The sequence below is a fragment of the Lissotriton vulgaris genome, chromosome 12 (assembly GCF_964263255.1).
Source record: "Lissotriton vulgaris chromosome 12, aLisVul1.2, whole genome shotgun sequence".
Taxonomy (NCBI): Eukaryota; Metazoa; Chordata; class Amphibia; order Caudata; family Salamandridae; genus Lissotriton; species Lissotriton vulgaris.
In genome coordinates, this window is record NC_141700.1 from 545158813 (window position 1) to 545176695 (window position 17883).

General features: G+C 42.6%; 1 protein-coding gene across 1 annotated transcript in view; it reads left to right on the forward strand.

The window, feature by feature from the left end:
• COPA (coat protein complex I subunit alpha) overlaps positions 1–16024 on the forward strand; it is a 191404-nt gene extending 175380 nt beyond the window's left edge. The window contains exons 31-33 of the mRNA XM_086945342.1: positions 281–442; positions 13953–14147; positions 14592–16024. Of these exons, the coding sequence (XP_086801468.1) occupies positions 281–442; positions 13953–14147; positions 14592–14651 (417 nt within the window). The 3' untranslated portion in view covers positions 14652–16024. The remainder of the gene's footprint in view (positions 1–280; positions 443–13952; positions 14148–14591) is intronic.
• The last annotated feature ends 1859 nt before the right edge of the window (positions 16025–17883 follow it).

Consider the following 17883-nt stretch of genomic DNA (forward strand, 5'->3'; position numbering starts at 1 on the left):
TTGAGCTCTTTTTGTGGCTGGTGGCTTTTACCTCGGACTTTGTTCAAACTTTGTTCAAGTTTACAGCCAGTGGTAATTTGCAAACCTCACTCAAAGAGGATAGATTTCTCCTTAATTGTCTGTAGACAGATCTCTGGGGTTGATGATTTTTTTTCTTTTTTTTAATTATGCCTGCTTCTACATTTTGGGATTTAAGCACAGAAAGAGATTAACAATAATATTTTACTCCTTAATTATTTTTTCCATGTTACATTAATTCTATACTGTTTCGTTTCATTAGATGGCAGCTTATTTCACACACTCCAATCTGCAGCCTGTGCACATGATCCTAGTACTCCGTACCGCACTCAATCTCTTCTTCAAGCTCAAGAACTTCAAGACAGCGGCAACCTTTGCACGTAGACTTTTGGAACTTGGTCCAAAGCCAGATGTGGGACAGCAGGTAAATCTTGAGCATAGAGTAACCCCCAGCGTACACTGATTTTTGTGCAAAGAGAATGCAAGACACCGCAATCCTAACTGTTTTTTTGTTGTCCTTTTTTTTAATAAAGAAAGGGTTTGACACGTTTTGACATTATTGTGACTGAAATGTATCGCATTTAATCCAATTATAGGTACATTTTGGTGGAATTGTGAATAGTTTACCCCATATTTGTTTAGTTTTTCCTTTTATTCAACTTAATGATAGTGAGGTAGTATGTATAGTTACAACATATATTCCACCTGTCTACTTATGCAGAACAATACTTGAAGCTTCTGGTAAGTTCTCAAGAACCCATCTGTGCAACAGATCACAATCCATTTTCCAGGGGAAGACTGGTTTACTGTACAAGCACAGAACTCTCACCAAGGCCTGGGCAGTCTTCCAGCATCCAGCAAGTGACCCAGGAACCTTGCAAGATATAGGTGGGGGGGTCCTGTAGCACCCACAATATAATGTTCGAGGCATATGAGCTGTAGATCGTATACTTGTGCATAGATCGCCATCTGGTGTTGGGCTCGAATGTTTGCTCTTTGTATTTGTCTTGGAAGAAGTCTTTGTAGTCCCACGGTAGGTGACTCCTCCTTAGGACCTTCAACGCGCAATCCCTCTTCACTCGATGGTATTGTCTCGATCGAGTTTCCCTTTCGACGTGCATCTTAAAACCAATTCCTCGACCTTTATCTTCGACGGGGGCCGTTCTGCCTATCTGCGCCGACCACACTAGCCGTCAATGTAAAGGACTCCTTTAAAAAAAATACCCTGGGTGTGGTGCGAAGTTCCCACACACGGACTTGCACAAGGTTTGTAATCTCTGCCTCTCCCCAGAGCACGAAGATCAGAACTGTCAGGCCTATGCATCGTTCAGGTAGAAGAAAACCATCCGTGACCGTTGGGCTCGACATCCCGAAATGTGCCGTGAAGCAGCTCGATTCCGGACATCTTCGGAGCAGATCCCAATGTCCAGCCGGAGCAACAAGGTGATGAAGAAGACATCTCCGAGGCCGACGACTCCGTCGTTGAAGAGGAGACAGTCTTCCTGGCTCAGTGGTCCGTGAGTACCGAAACCCCTCTCCCAGAATCCAAACCTAAGGCTCCGTTAGCACCTTCGCCCTCGGGCTCAGGTCGTCACCGGCAACATGTCTCAGACGCCCCGTCATCGGGCCTGGCTATGAATCCTAAAGACAAGCCTTCTGGCTTGGGCTCGAACCAGCCCCATTCCGGTGTGAAAAGTCACCTTTGGCGCCGAAGCACAAAACCAAAGATGTGCCACACCCTTCTTCGTCGGCACTGAAGACCACCTCGATGCCGAAGCCCTTGGCGTTGAAACACACCAAGGACAAACACTCTGAACCTAAAAAATATTGGTATAGGAGTTTGTGCCTTAGGAGCCGAAAAAAGTCTTGAAGGCACAAATTCCTATACCAAAACGTAAGGAATACAAGACCCTGCAGAAAGCCTCAGAGACTCGGTCTAAAGACTTTTTGACCCTAAATCTTCGGCACTGAAAAAGGACATTCTACCCACACAGTCTGTACCAGATTTTTCGGATTCAAAACAAAAAACTCTTTATATTGATAAGGTTGTCGCTAAACCTCCTAAAAAGAGAACATTGGACACTTCAGAGGAAGATCAAATACCCTTGAAACGAAAGGAAATGAGCACTAACACTTTTTCACCTCCTTCTCCGGCTGATCCAAATCTCTTATTTTCTCCAGCACGCTCCCCACAACATACTTTTTTACCTCAACCACAAGATGAGCATGATTATACTGATGGGGGTGGGAATACAGATCCAGATAGGGATGATGAGGATGCACATATTACCCCACACAAAGTAGACCCTTGGGATGACTACAACACAGATCTCGACCCATATAATCCATCGGACCTCTATCCATCTAGGCCATCACCGCCAGATGACAATATTGGTTTTGCGCAACTAATTAATAGGGCTGCTTAATACCACAGGGTACAATTACATTCTGATCCCTTAGAGGAAGACTTTTTACTCAAAACCTTTGCACCCTGACAAAAGTCCACGCACACCCTGCCAATGTTAAAAGGCATGCTAAAACATGTGCCAGAAGTTTTTAAGGACACTGTCGGGGCCAGGATTCTCAACACCAGAGTGGACAAAAAATATAAAGCAGCTCCCTCAGCAAAAACAATTCTACATTAATTACCTGGAATTGTTGGCGATCTTCCCAGTGTTAAAATCTTTTCAACTTCACCTACTAGGCAAAGTTGTCCTGGTTCGTACAGACGACGTGACAGCAATGTATTGCATACAAAAATAGGGGGGAACGCACTCCCTGGGTGGAACGCGGGGGACATGGTTCGATGGCATATATGAACATCGTCTGAAACGCCCACAAAGAACCATTGTAGCTAAATGGTAAGACCAAGTATGGGGTACCTTTATCTGTTGTATGTGGCATAAGACCACACACCCAACAATTTGTTGTGTTCACTACTAATTGGTGTTGGTGCAAAAGCTGAATGAAGGAGTTATTGATAAACTCCAATCTTCTAGTGGACTCATGCTCAGGCAGAGGGTGAAAAGAATGCGAAGAAACAGTAGGAGGGGGTATGGGCTGTGTAGTGGATGCAAAGGTCACTTGAAAAGAGAATAAAACATATCCTATTAAAAACATCATTACACTAAGCAACATGAAAATGCATATTATCAAAAATCTTTTCTTTGTCATTAATATACACATTCTGGCTTTAAAGTTCATCTTTTTGGCAGGTCTCTCCATCTCGAAAAACTCCATCCTCTCTAAATAGCTGCCCGCGGCGGTAGGGTGTTCAATGCTAAGGAATGCTTCTGTCAGTCCAGGGCAACTCCCTTAGACCAACCAGAACTTTCGACCTAACGTCTTCAGCTGCACTCCAAAGACTTAAGCAACCGCGACCCTAGCAGCTGAACCCGGATGGCGGTTCGAAAAACAAAAATAAGCAAGTTTCTCAGATGAGAGAGCTGCACAATCAAAAAATAAAAAATAATTTTTATTTGTCCATAGTTCTCGGCCTTAGATTATAGCGGCTCTTTCCAGGTACTGTCTGGTTCGGAAATAAGAGTTCAGGCTCTGTAGTGTTCAATCGACTTGACGGTGGCACAGCTTCTTGCAAGATATTGTCGCTTTCTTGTTCAGAAAATGTTCCTTTTACACGTGCATCGCTAAAAGGCAGAAAACGAGGCACAATCTCAGTCTCAGAGTCAGCGATACTCTCCTGGATCCTACGGTCGTACGGGAGAGGCAGTGGGACCCTCTTACAGTGTACGCCGTGGACCCAGTGCTTTTTCCTTTCTACTCGAACAGCTGATCTCGTTGAGAGAAGAACAAGGTGAGGTCCGGTCCTACGGGGCTGGTCGTTCTTTGTCCGCTGGAAATTTCGGATCAGCACCCACGATCCAGGATCGATAGGATGTCCTGGAGCTTCAGAGACCGGAGGCAGAGTATCATGAACCTGTTGGTCAAAAACACGCAATTTAGCCGTCAATTCGTACAAATAATCAAGCAGTACAGGATGTTAGAGTTCACTATATTTTTTCGGCCTTGGCACTCCCCATATATTGGCCGGACGGCCAAACACAATCTCGTAGGGACTAAGTCCCACTCGCGAGTGAATAGTCATTCTCGTTGATAGGAGAGCTAACGGCAAAGCGTCAGGCCATTTAAGACCAGAACTCGCTTGAATCTTTGCCAACTTCAATTTCAATGTGCCATTATAGCATTCAACTAATCCAGCTGATTGGGGGTGATTTGCAGCGTGGAATTTCTGTTGGATGCCTAGCCCCTCACATACTTTCTTCATCACTCGACCCACAAACTCACTTCCATTGTCACTCCAGACCATTGTTGGCATTCTGAATCTAGGGAAGAGTTCCTTGACAAGGGCTTTTGCTGTGGATATGGCAGTGTTGTCTTTTAAAGGATATGCTTCTACCCATCTCGAAAAAGCACAAACAACAACAAGTACGTATTTCAGATTGTTGCACCTTTCCTTGTGAATGAAATCTAGCTGCAAAACCTTGAACGGATTCGTTGGAGGAGCAAAATGACCAGCTGGAGTTGGAGTTCCGCTACCAGGATTGTATTTCAGACACACCATACAGTTCTTCACCAAGTTCTCTGCACATTTTGGAATTCCCGCATTCTGCCATACTGGAGCTAACAACTTCCAAATCCCTTTCACACTAATATGTGCCATTCCATGAGCCATTGTCACCACTGCAAGCACATACGCATCGGGTAACAACCATCTCTGATGCTCTGACAAATCAACCCAACAACCATTCGAATCCAATCTACCCTTACTTTCTCTCTCTCCATTCATTCAACTCTTTCTCTGTAGCTTCAGCTTGAATGGATTTCACACTCTCAATCGTATCTTCACACATTCCAACATCACCAACCCATCTTGCAGGGCCTGCTACATACATTCGATTTGTTACATCTTTTGCTGTTTCTTTTGCGATCTCATCAGCAAATGCATTACCACGACCAACATCATCAGTAACTTTTTTGTGTGCACTGCATTTCACAATCGCAACTTGTAACGGTAAAGTCAGTGACTCGGGAAGCTCATTCACCAACTATCCATGCTGGATCTTAGTCCCATGCGAAGTTAAAAATCCACGTTCACGCCACAAACGTCCAAAGCTATGAGCCACGCCAAAAGCGTATTGGCTGTCAGTATATATGGTCCCTCTCATACCTTTCGACAACACGCACGCTCTCGTAAGTGCAATCAATTCTGCTGCTTGTGCTGAATTATGTGGGATACGTGCAGTTTCAACAATCGTATGCAAAGTCGTAACCGCATATGCCGCAGTCGTATCACCACGAACCATCAACTCACAAAGTACCATCACATTCAGGAAGAGGAGTATCCCTAAGATCTATTCTCCCTTTCGTTTCTTCTTCAGTTCTCAGAAAACAGTCATGCTGTTCTTCACTATCATAATCTGTCTCAACTAAAATCGGCAACAACGTGGCTGGATTAAACGTGTTGCATCGTTTAATGTGCACATGACTCGCTAACAACGTCAACTCATAACCCGACAACCGAGCACTAGTTAAATGCTGTGTCTTCATACGGTTCAACAAGGTATCCACTGCATGTGGAACCATGACGACTAATGTGTTATCCATAACCGAACCAGCAGACTGTCGAATTGAAACAGCCGCTGCCGCCGTAGCTCTGAAGCAACTCTGCAACGCTCTAGCTACCGGATCTAAAGTCGACAAAGTACGCACATGGACGTTGCTTATCGCCAAACTGCTGAGTCAAGACTGACAATGCACATCCCTCTCTCTCGTGGACATACAATGTGAAAGGCTAACTGTAGTCTGGAGTACCCAACACAGGAGCCGAACACAACGCGTTGCGTAATTCAGAAAAGCTTGTTTGACATTCGTCAGTCCAAGGAATAGGATTTGGAGTATCCTTAACTGTAAGAGCTATCAAAGGCTTCGCTAACAAAGGAAAATTAGGGATCCACTGTCTACAGTACGAAGTAATACCCAAAAACGCACGTACTTCTCTCTGTGTCGTAGGCACACTCATTTTCGCAATAGCTTGAATTCTTTCTGGGGTCAGTTTCCTTCCCTCCTTCGATAAGAGGTGACCTAAGTAGGTTACTTCTTGTCGACAAAATTGCAACTTCGAGAGAGAGACTTTGTGATGGCAATCAGACAAGTGATGTTGTAACGACAAAGTGGCTTCCCTGCAAATCTCCTCAGTGTCAGCAGCGACTAGTAAATCATCTACGTATTGAATAAGGGCTGCACCATCAGGTAAGATCAACAGATCAAGTTGTGTCTTCAAAGCTTGACTATAGATCGATGGACTCCCTCAATAGCCTTGAGGAGCACGTTTAAAGCGAAAACTGCGACCTCCTAAAGAAAATCCAAAAATGTCCCTACTCTTCATGGCAATCGGGATGCTGAAGAAAGCATTCTTCAAGTCAATCACCGAAAACCATGTAGCAGTAGCTGGAACCGGAGTCAACAAGGCTGTAATGTCAGGCACAACTGGAAATTGTGGAACAACAATCTTGTTCACTTCGCGAAGATCGATTACAAACCTATATAAAGGAGGCTGTGAAGGATCAGTTCTCTTCAAAACAGGACTATTGCACACATTACCTCTCGTTTCCTCAATGATACCCTTTTCGATCAGATCATAAATAATCGCTAAAAGTACACGCTCACCATCACTCGAGATACGATATTGTGGAATGCGCGGTAACTTAGCATTCGCCTTCAGTGTCACGACATATGGAGGAATGTCCAATAGACCCACATCATTAGGACCAGTAGCCCACAATGAATCTGGTAAGAGACAATTCAGATGGAAGACAATCTTTCGACACGTATATCGGAGAGATCACTCTCTTACCTAAAGTGAGATGTACTCCTGATGGAGAACAATACAATGTCTCATACAATCTCTTTAACAAATCCAATCCCAACAAATTCTCATTACAACCTGTAGTCAAAAGAAGGGGTGCTTCGATCTTACGCGGACCAACAGAAAGAGTCAATGGAGCAGAAATCTGATTCGTAACGGGGGCGCCAGAAAAACCTACAGAAACATTATCAAAGCCAGACAAAGGTGCGCCTGGGAGTTTAGAATGCATAATAGAACTCTTTGTAGCACCAGTATCCAACAGAAAAGGTTCTGACACACCTGATGTAATCACTTCAACATAAGGTCCACTCTGATCTACTGGAACTGAAACAACTCCCTCTTTGTCCATGTCTGTCCTAACAATCATTACCATTCGCTTCATCACCTTCAACATAGTAATCATCCACATAGTACTGTGCTGTCCTACCAGACGAACTCTGCTGCTGATCAAAACTATTCATTGAGTTCTGCGGAGGCAAAGGACGTACATTCTGTCCGCGACCTCTACCTCTAGGCGCTTGTTGAGCACCTAGACCTCGTACACCAGAAGCACCATTCGTGCGCTGTAACAAAACCGGACAACTATTCTTGTAATGACCCTCTTCTTTGCAATACGTACACTGATTAGGCCCATACGGAAAACGCTGCTGAGAAGACTCGTTTCTTTGCGAGTTCCTCGAATACTGCTGACGTTGCTGATAATCGCGCTGACTAGGAATACGGGGTGGATTAGCTTGCTGTAGAAGAACTTTAGTCTTCAATTCCTTAGTCTTCTTATCCACTTTCTCTAACTCATCTTTGCACCTATTTTCATAGTACTGGGCAGTAGCCAAAATTTGGGCTGACATGGAAACAGCCCAAGCACTTTCAGAATCCTTCAACTTATTACACAATTCAGGAAGCAAATTATGTACAAACTTGTCAACAAACCATCTCTGACCACCCTCTGAAGCCATATCCTGACCACTATGATCTACGAAGGTCTCTTCGAACCTTGTGAAAAAGTCAGACACAGTTTCGTCTTTCTTCTGCTTACATGCAGACTTGTCCCAATTGACACGCAATTCGGGCATTAAAGTCTTCATATACGTAATAATTTTCTCAGGAAGTTCAGTAATCAAATCTTCAGGCTTAGCACCGCCTACTTGTCTATTGTCGGCGTCCCTAAGATTAACCCATGTATCACCTAATTCAACCGCATGATCCGTATGACGAATCTTACTCCAAATAGGTTGTGGAACAACATTGCCAAACAACATGTCGATGTCCTCCAAATTCATAATACACAAACTCACAGTTTGAGTCAACTCCTTATAGTACCCTGCTGGATTTTTGCGCGGAATGGGCAAAGACTGCGTAATAGCTAAGACTTCAGCACGTTTCCACGGAACATGTACCCAAACACGCTGAAAATGAGCCGGTACAGCTGGCGGATTATTACCAGGACCAGCAACCACTTCTTCCTTCCACACCGGAGGAACTTCCCTCATCGGATATTGTCGTGCCTTTCTCCCAACTGAAGAATCAGACTCAAACAATTGTCGAGAAGGAGACTCACTCCTAAATGACAACAACGTCGCAACTGCTTTCTCAACATCAGATGGACTCACAATCGTTCCCTTCGCAAATTCGTAACGTAAGCTATACAACTTGTCAGGAGCTTGTCCTACTTCCTCATCCCATTTCTCAACAAGAAAAGCACACATCGTATCAAAAACGTACCGTTGCTTCGGTGCTTCTCATTGAAGGAAAACCTGCATAACACCCTCAAGATCATATCGCGTATCGTACATAATCCATTTACGCGCCATATGATCCAAAATCGTTCACTCATCCATATTCGGCAACTGACTACGTGACTGTCTACGCTCAATAACGGGACATACCCAACTGTCCCAATAAAGGAGAAAAGAAACCAGTAACTGCAGTTGTCATTCGTTGTCTAGCAGAAGGAGAAGGTGAAAGAATAAGAGAAGACGGAACAGTAGCAGAAGAATTTAAAGTCGGAATGGAGGAAACATTAATAACAGGCGTAGAAGTAGCAGACGAAGAAGACGACAAAGGTGGCGACCCCTGAGGAGGCTGCGCCAAAGGAAAAGTAGCCAACGGAAAAAGAGCTAGCTGTGGTGGAATCGCAGGTGGCACAACAACTGGGGGTTTTGCAATCACAGCTGGTGGCGGTGGTGCCGTAGCACTCTGTGCATAGGGGGGTGGTGAACTCAAGAGATGTGACATTAAAGGATCTTTCTCAAGATCTTCCCTTCCTTCCTGTTCTTTACGCGGCAAAACTGGGTAGCATCTATCTACCGCTAACTTCTTCACCCTAAGCATCTGTTCGCTTTCCTGCTCTTCCTCATTATCCCTAAACGCAAACCGCTGCTTGTACCATAGATATACCTCGTTCTCGTTTATTTTACTTCACTAATGTAATTTCTCTCTGTTTGGCTACTTTGCGCCATGTGCGAAAGAGTCAAACATTGCCGGCCAGGCTTTCTTCTTAAAAAGTTTGACCTCTAAGTTATCCAAAATATCCGTGTCAAAACTACCATTTTGAGGCCATTTTAAAACACCATCTCTCCTGGTGTATCGGATCCATACTTCATTATATGCGATGGGGCCTACCCCATGTTTCACATATAGTTCATAGGTTGGAGTTCCAATCGGAGGAACCGGACACGAGTCCTCCAATCAGGAATCCTTATTACAACCAAAACAAAACATATTTCCAAGTCTGCTAAGACCAGGCATCTACGCTCTCTAGTCTAGCTTCAAACTTCAAAGGATTATCGAATACGATAGTCTTGTGAATACACGAGTCCTTCGGCTTTGGGATTTGCAAATTCCAAATCAAAGCGATCCTAGAAGGATACCAAAAGTAAGAACCAAACTAAGGACTGGGAGATGCTCCACTCATACTTAACTGAAGGTATCGATGACGTCACCAGAAGACTCGTCTACCGTTTCGCTCTACCAATCATCAAGGGTCCTAAACAGGGCGATAGTCAGGGCAGCAGTCCTTCGTAGCCGTCGGGAAGCGGGGAACCTCGCAGCAAAGACTTTCGGACCACGTCGACATACAGGGGTCGATGAAGTGGCTGGCCTTCCTCCAGAATTTTCACACGAAGCTCCTCACAAACCTCTGGCTTGGACCGGTACCGCTGAAATCGCCCCACATTGGGCGCCAACTGAAGTACTGGGTTTTAAGAACCCAGCGGTGCCAGGGTACACACCCGAAGACTTAGAGTTCTTCCTGTTTCAGACTACAGAAACACAGAGTCTTCTAGGTGAAGTCAAAGATCGTATTTATTGGCTGCAGCCAGTAACAGGGATCCTAGAAGTACAGCACAGTGTATGTTCTCAGGAAACTGCTCAATCTTACAAAGCCAGCCTTCTCTTTTTATACAAAATATTATGCTTTAGGCAAACATTCCTTATTTTACAGTTGACCATTCACATACTTCCACTACAAAGAAAAAGCAGAGTCATGATGACAAGCCAATATTTCAGTTTGTTCAGCCCACAATCAACTATCCGGCAAGGCCCAGTATTTCCATCAGATATCGACAGACCCCTAATAAAAACGGGCACCTCCTCATCGTAAAGCAAGTCATAAAGAAGGAAACAGAGACAGGTGTGTGTGAGATTAGACATAGTTGGTGTGAGATTAGACATAGTTGGTGTGCGATGAAAAGGTTTGACATGTTGTGCTTCGATGCTAATCTCATTCGGCCACTGGGAAAGGAACTGGCCGAACAGGTTTGGCTTCAGGCAGTGGACTCAACTCGCCCAGGTCACAGAGGAGTCAGCGAAGGTATACGTGTCCTTCTGACTCGATCTCGGCTTTAGTCATTGAGCCTAGGTGAGGGCAATCACAAAATGGCTGCTGTTCACAAAATGGAGCCCGAGGTTTCAAGACGGAAACTTCGATTTCAGGGTGATTTCGTCACTCGAATATGATGGAAGTGCTCGTGCATAGTATCTCAATCATTACCGGTCTGCTAATACCAAAATCGTCATGATACGACGATGTTTATGACACGGGTCCAGAATCTGTAGTACTACACAGCTTTCACACCTAGCTCAAAGCATATGGAGATGGACCATTCCGCAAAACATATATCTCCTTGCAGAACACCTCCCAGGAGTACATAATCCGATTGCAGATCTGTTCAGTCGTCAAAACACAGCAGATCCACAATTGGGAACTTCATCCTCAAGTTCTCCTTCCATTCTTTCAGATGTGGAGCCACCCAGAAATAGACTTGTTCGCCACACACCAAAACACAAAATGCCCAAACTTCGTATCCAGGTATCCACACCCATTGTCCAAAGGCAGTGCATTATGGATGCACTGGTCAAGCAAATTTGCTTACGCTTTTCCACCTCTCCCGCTCATTCCTCTAGTGGTTCGGAAGCTCAAACAGCATTCCCTCACAATGATCCTGATTGCTCCAACATTGGCCAGACATGTTGACCATGTCTCATGACAATGTCTCATGACTGCACTCATAAGGATTCTGAAAAATCCAAGAGCAAGTGTTGTAAATGAGCCACACCCATTCAGCCGGAGAGTGGGAAGTGTGTAGCATGTAGATGGTGTTTCATTTAGATGCATATCTTCAACTGAATATTGAATCACATTGCTTGATCTATCCTGGTGTGCCTCCTTAGGGGATGTACTTGCAGTTCTCTGCATACACAACTTTAGAGTCCTTTAGGTGCATGGCATGATAGTGAAATGCCCTCTAAATTTGGGCAGACACAATTTTACTACTAAAACTATATATAACGCAAACAATGATGTGTGGAAATTGGGTTTCAGCAAATGTTATTTGCGCTTCACAAAGTAAATTGTCTTGATTTGTCTTGGCCTTATTAAAATCTTTATTTGCATTGTACTTCAGAATTGGAAAAACAATGCTACATTAGTGCTTTCTGGGTTATTTATTTTGAAATATTTGTACAGTTCCTTTCTGCTTAACAAATGTACATACTACTTCTAGTTACATTATTCTATGTTTTTAACATGTATATAAGCAACGCTTTTATCATTATTTATCTACAATTGCTTCACTATTCAATTACAAAAAAATTTAAAATAATTAATTTAAAGTACAACACTTGAAAGCCGGAGTTTATTAAATGCATCTTTAATCCACATATACTACCTTCCTTATGTATATGTATGTATGTATATATATATATATATATATATATCTTCCATGTACTTGCGCATCTTTATATTTATTACTTTTCTTCTAATTCATTATAGCCAATGCACTACCCTATTTCTCACCCTATACATCTATCTATATATACTCTACCTCCACTCTCTCATTTATCCCAAATCCCATGCCACTACTATGATCCCCAAAATAATCATACCTAGACTCTTCCCTCCTTTACCCCTCCTTCAGGGGTGTGGAATTTAATAAAATATCTACTTGCACGTGTTAAGGGTTTTAAACCACTCTAATCTTTTCCCATACGAGAACTGTTAGAAATTTACTCCTGACAATGACAGACGTAAACCTTCTTCCAGAGTTGGGGAAAAAAGTGGTTGGAGGGAAAGTGGACTTCAAAACACTGACTTCCGCTCGAGCAAATCTATGCATGCATATTTGCTCATGCTAAAATGCAGTTCACAAATATTTTCTAGGAGTACTATTTCTATCCTACTTCTGTAAATTCTTGGGAATTCACGAAAGACGTACAGCTGCACTTAATGCAAGGACATATACCATGGGTGTACTTTTGAAACTTTCTTTAATAATTGGGCATCTAATTTGGTGTGGCCGTGACCATGACCTTTTGCGTTTATTAAAATTCTGTCTGTGTCAGCTGGCTTCACTGTGAGTGACCGCATTCTGCTCTTTCTAAGGGAGCATATCAGCACACCGAGTAGTTTTGTTCAGTGCCAGTAACTACTGTGGCAGTGTGTGCTTTTTGAGACCAAAAACAATTTTTGCTTTAGTCAATGTTTATTAAAATGGAATTGGTAGTGGAGGAATTAGCCCATTCCGGTTTTCTGGTTGACTTTTATAATGTTGCAGCACAGGCACATTGTATTTCTATGATTGGTGTGTGTATTTCTAGGATTGCTGTGTATGTTCTGCTTAGTCAAGTGTTGTGGGACTAGTACATATTACACCTAAAGAGTATCTATATTTCAGAATTAAAGTTGACTATTTGACCTTGAGTAATGGACTCCCCTTGAATAAAATGTACACAAAAAAAGGTCTTGACATTTTCTGGAAGGGGTTTGTGATTTGTCTCGGAGTCTAACAAGGCCCACTGGACTTTGCATATTAAATCTGGGAGTTTCTCATGCTTTCCCTGTCTGCACTGGATTGTTAGGTGTTTGAATCCTTTATTTAGTCGAACTTTCCAGAATGTGAAATCCTCTAATTTGTTTCAGAAAGTTGTTACTTACCTTGTTCTAAAAATGTTTTAAAAATAAAATCCCTTGCAAATGTAATAATGGTGAAGTAAAACTAATGAGGCTGGTGCAGCTGAATACCTTTGGAAGTACATGTTTGTGAAGGTAATATTGTAATTAGTGTCCTCCTAAGCAGAGCAATCTGGAGATGGCACCTCCGATATTTCTTTCTTGGTTTTCTGAAAAGAAGTTACGTTTCAGAAAGTTATACTTTCCTGTTCTTTTGAATTCTTTATTTTTTTTACTTCTGCTACACAAACCCAATGTTGCATTGTATACAAGTAGCTGTTCTTATTGCTTCTCTTTCACATTCTAACTTTTTGTTGTCATTTGCAAACAAATGATTTAAGAAACATGTGAATGTTATTTTACAAGGTTTGAGCAAACCTGTGAACAAACACCTGCAGCCCTCGGATACCATTCCAGTAATTTAGCAAATGGTTCTCCATATATTGCGTTTATAAAAGTTGAAGGTTACATGGCCGAAACATTTAAATAAATGTGCCTCCGCATATCATGGGAAATGTAGGCCTTTGGCACCTTATTTTGCATTTCCTGTTCTGCCTTCTGTTATTATTTCTAATATTACTTGAATTATGTTCTTCCTAGACACGCAAGATCCTTTCTGCATGTGAGAAGAATCCATCTGATGCATATCAACTAAACTACGATATGCACAACCCCTTTGATATATGCGCTGCTTCTTATCGCCCTATCTACCGTGGTAAACCTGTAGAGAAGTGCCCGCTGAGTGGTGCCTGCTACAGTCCAGAATTCAAGGGGCAAATCTGCAGAGTCACAACAGTAAGATTTCTTTTCTATTCTTTGTTTGTTGCACATATAAAATTTGCAGTTACATTAGGAGAAAAATGACAGCTTACTTTTCTGTTATGTGACTTAAAATCGTTTAGTTAAGGTATAGATTGGACAGTATATGGGTTTGTGTTGCCAGTTGACTTCCAACTGATTTGAAGTTGCTAGTGTATAGAGATTACGTACGTCCAGAGACATGATTCTCAGTTATTTTACTTTACGACAGAATGGTTATTTTGAGCATTAGAATCACTTTTTTTCTCATGATTGCATGTGATCGTGTGATTTGTGTTTTCAGTGCCGCCTTCTGCTCAGAACGGGCATCTCAAATAGTTAGGACTGCACTGCATGTTTAATTTTCTTTCAAAAACATTCTCTTAATATTGGATGGTGGTAGTTCTTATCTTATGCATGTCATGTCTTTTTCCTTCCTAGGCAACAGAGATTGGCAAGGATGTCATCGGCTTAAGGATCAGCCCACTTCAATTCCGTTAATGTATTATAGAAAGAGAAAATAATCTTTCCTTCAATGTTTTATCTGTAAAGAAATTGTCTTTAATATCACAAGAAATTGGAAATATTTCTGACTAGCTACAAACTTTCTTTGCTGGAGTCTCTCTTAAATGGCACTATAACATAACACCAGCATTGATCATAAATTGCCATTATTGTAGGATCAGTTCGGTTGCCCATTTTCCAGTGTGTTAATGTGCCTTTTCTTGATTTCAAGGGATCAGAATAAAGGACTTTACAAGACACATAACATTTGAATATCATTAAAAAAAGATCTAAAAATAGCTTCAGAACAGACACACAACTATTGCATTGGATCACCCTTACGTCTCACTAGCATCCCTTAAAACCACAGATCTAGCTCTGATAAAGTGTGCTCATTTTGTCAAGTTTGATGTTGTCATATGGAGTTACAACTTATGGACCTGCTTGATCTTATCTTGGAGCTTGGTGCGATTGTGCAGTGATGCACTTAAAATTGCTTTTTATTAATAAGGATAGGATTTCTGTAAGGACACCAAGGTTGGTATGTGTGCTTTGTTAAAATAACGTTTTATCTGACATGTGTTATTGTATGCAGCATTGCATCAATGTTATGCCCTCAAGGCAATGTCTGGGTATAGAAAATACATTGATTTTGAGCTATAAATGATGCCTTTGCTAGTAGCAGCTTTAAAAAAGTACATTTCCAGGATGTAGGCATGAATTGAGACAACTGCATGTAATGTCATGTTGTCCTTTTATACAAGAGAAGAAAAGGGTAAATCCAGCTCCAGATTGCAAACAATGTAACGCATTGTGGTGTCACCAAAATGCTGCACATAAAATTCTTTAGAGATTTTTGTGGCAAGACCATCTCACATTTAGGTAGAGAGGTAACACAAGGACAGATTCTTTTTCTATCTAAAATACCTCTGTCAAAGTCTAACATTTAGCAGCTGACTGAAAGATTTTTTTTTTAAAGAGTACCTCAGAGTCGAGATTATAATATTTAAGTAATACAAAGAGCCTTTTCTTTTACCATTTATATTCCCTCTAATGCTAGATTAGGGCACTGTGTCAAAGGGAAGGATTTTGAATAGTTGCTGCCTCCAACCAAAAAAAGCCCCTTTGTCGAATTTATTTTTCAGGCTGTATGAAATACAGCTAACATGTTCTAAACGAGTTCTGCTCTATTCATCTGACAACATGGAGATTTCTTTGTCCTTTGTAGGCTGTGCTGAATAAAAAGTGGTTGCTCTGAGTAGTGTTTTGCAAAAACATTTGATTTTATCTGTTTAACCTTTGCACACTGTCTAAACCATGTCTTTATCCTCAAGTGACCCTCCATAATAAAGAATATTTACACAAATGCATAACTTACTACTGTAATTACTAATTTAAAAGCCGATTTACACAGCCTATAAATCTGTTTGCTACAATGAAGTGTTGAATTTCTTTGTGCTGTAACACTATTAATAGTCTGTTAGATATTTAATTAGTTTGGGGGCCAGTCAATTTAGCACTTGGGTGGATCAAAGAGAGTTTGAGCTATTGTTTAATCTATATAAGAAAATACACAAGAAGCCCAAGTGGGACTCTGTCCCTTCCCACCACTCTCAATCTCCTGAGAAGGGGCAGTAATGTCACTGTGCCTTGTTTTCTCGCTTTCAAAGTTGATCACTTTTGAAGTCCATTCCAATGCTTGTCCCATGGCCACCCGAATTTTCAGGGCTGTCTGCGATGCAGCAGCAAATCACTGAATTCCGGGAGGCCATGCTGCAGTGTTTTGCACATTGCCGCCTCCCTCTGGTGGGCCTGCAGGCACCAAGGAGCAGAGAGGCCTACCAAATGGGCTTCCGGCGGCGCATCCATCCTCTTCCATTTGAACCCTCTGGTTTTGTTCTGGGATCCAGACTGACCTAGTTAGGTTCCCTCTGATACCACAACACCCGGCAGAACATGATCCACCAATGCCAGCACCATTGAACAACTTCTGGTGCCACCACAACTAGGTGATGCACTGATTTGACGCCGCCTTTTAGCTTCCTTTCAATTTGGTTCCCTTGCCAAAAGAACTCATGTCCTACGTGAATTGTTGGGCATAGATTCTGTTAATCGTGTTAATGTTGTTAGTAGCCGCGGCCGGGATTAGGCACAGGATGACCAAACCTACTTAAACTTTGACTGCCTATGAAAAAGTTGCATCAAAGCCGCCATTCCAGACCAAAGCACCATGTGGCTAGAAACCAGAGTTCAGTTTGAAACACCCTGAGAAGTATGATGCTTTGCACCTGAAGTTCAATGCTTCACAGTTAATCATGTTATGTTGGGAATGAGTTTGGCATGCCCTGCCATGAGGGTAATTGGTATGAAGATCTCCAGGATGTCTGGATTGGTTTTACCTCCAGGGCCTGCCCCAGAAAAAAGTGTAGTGGCTCTGCGGAGCGCAGCAGTTTCTTGAAATTCAGCTCCCTACTCAGGAAGTAAAGACCACTGTCTTGAATTAGATGATTCAGCCTGGTCAAACAAGTTCTGAGCCCCAAATTCCCTTTAATGAGGCTCATGCAGACATGTTTTTGGGGATCCTGTTAAGACCCACCTATCTGCATGTTGCCAGGTGACATTGTTCCATTCCAGGTGACCCAGACTTTAACACCCACCATCCCACTCTAGAAAGCCTTGTGGTGCAGCCTTTGTCCAGAAACATTAACCTGTGTATTAGTTCAAAAGTACTCTTTCTGACAGGAAATTGAAGAGGTATAGAGACCTTTAGAAAAATGTTATTTTTGTTCTAGACTTTGGCTCTTCGTTGTGCGAATGCCATCTTTCTTTTTTAGGTCTTGCAGAGGCGTGGGCGGAGCAGCAAAGCTGCTGCCACGCCCTGCAAGAGATATTGTAAGAAAAAGGATACTGTAAGCCCCGCCCCTCCTTTTCATTGAGTAGTGTCAGCGTTTAGGGTAAACGCTGGCTTCCCATTGAAAAGGAGGGTTTTCAGTTCCAGCCCTGTCTGATTTTTAGACAACCCCTATGGGCACCGTGGCCTGTTTTCCGGCTTGTCGTGAAGACTTTTCTTATCTGCTTGTTTATTTAACAAGCAGATAAGAAAATTCTTGCAGGCACGGAGAGCGGAGGCGCAGGGGGCACGGAGAGTGCAGCTTTTCCCCCACCCACCCGGGCAGACTCTCCCTTCACCCACCCGGGCGGACTCTCACCGACTTCATCAGCCCACATG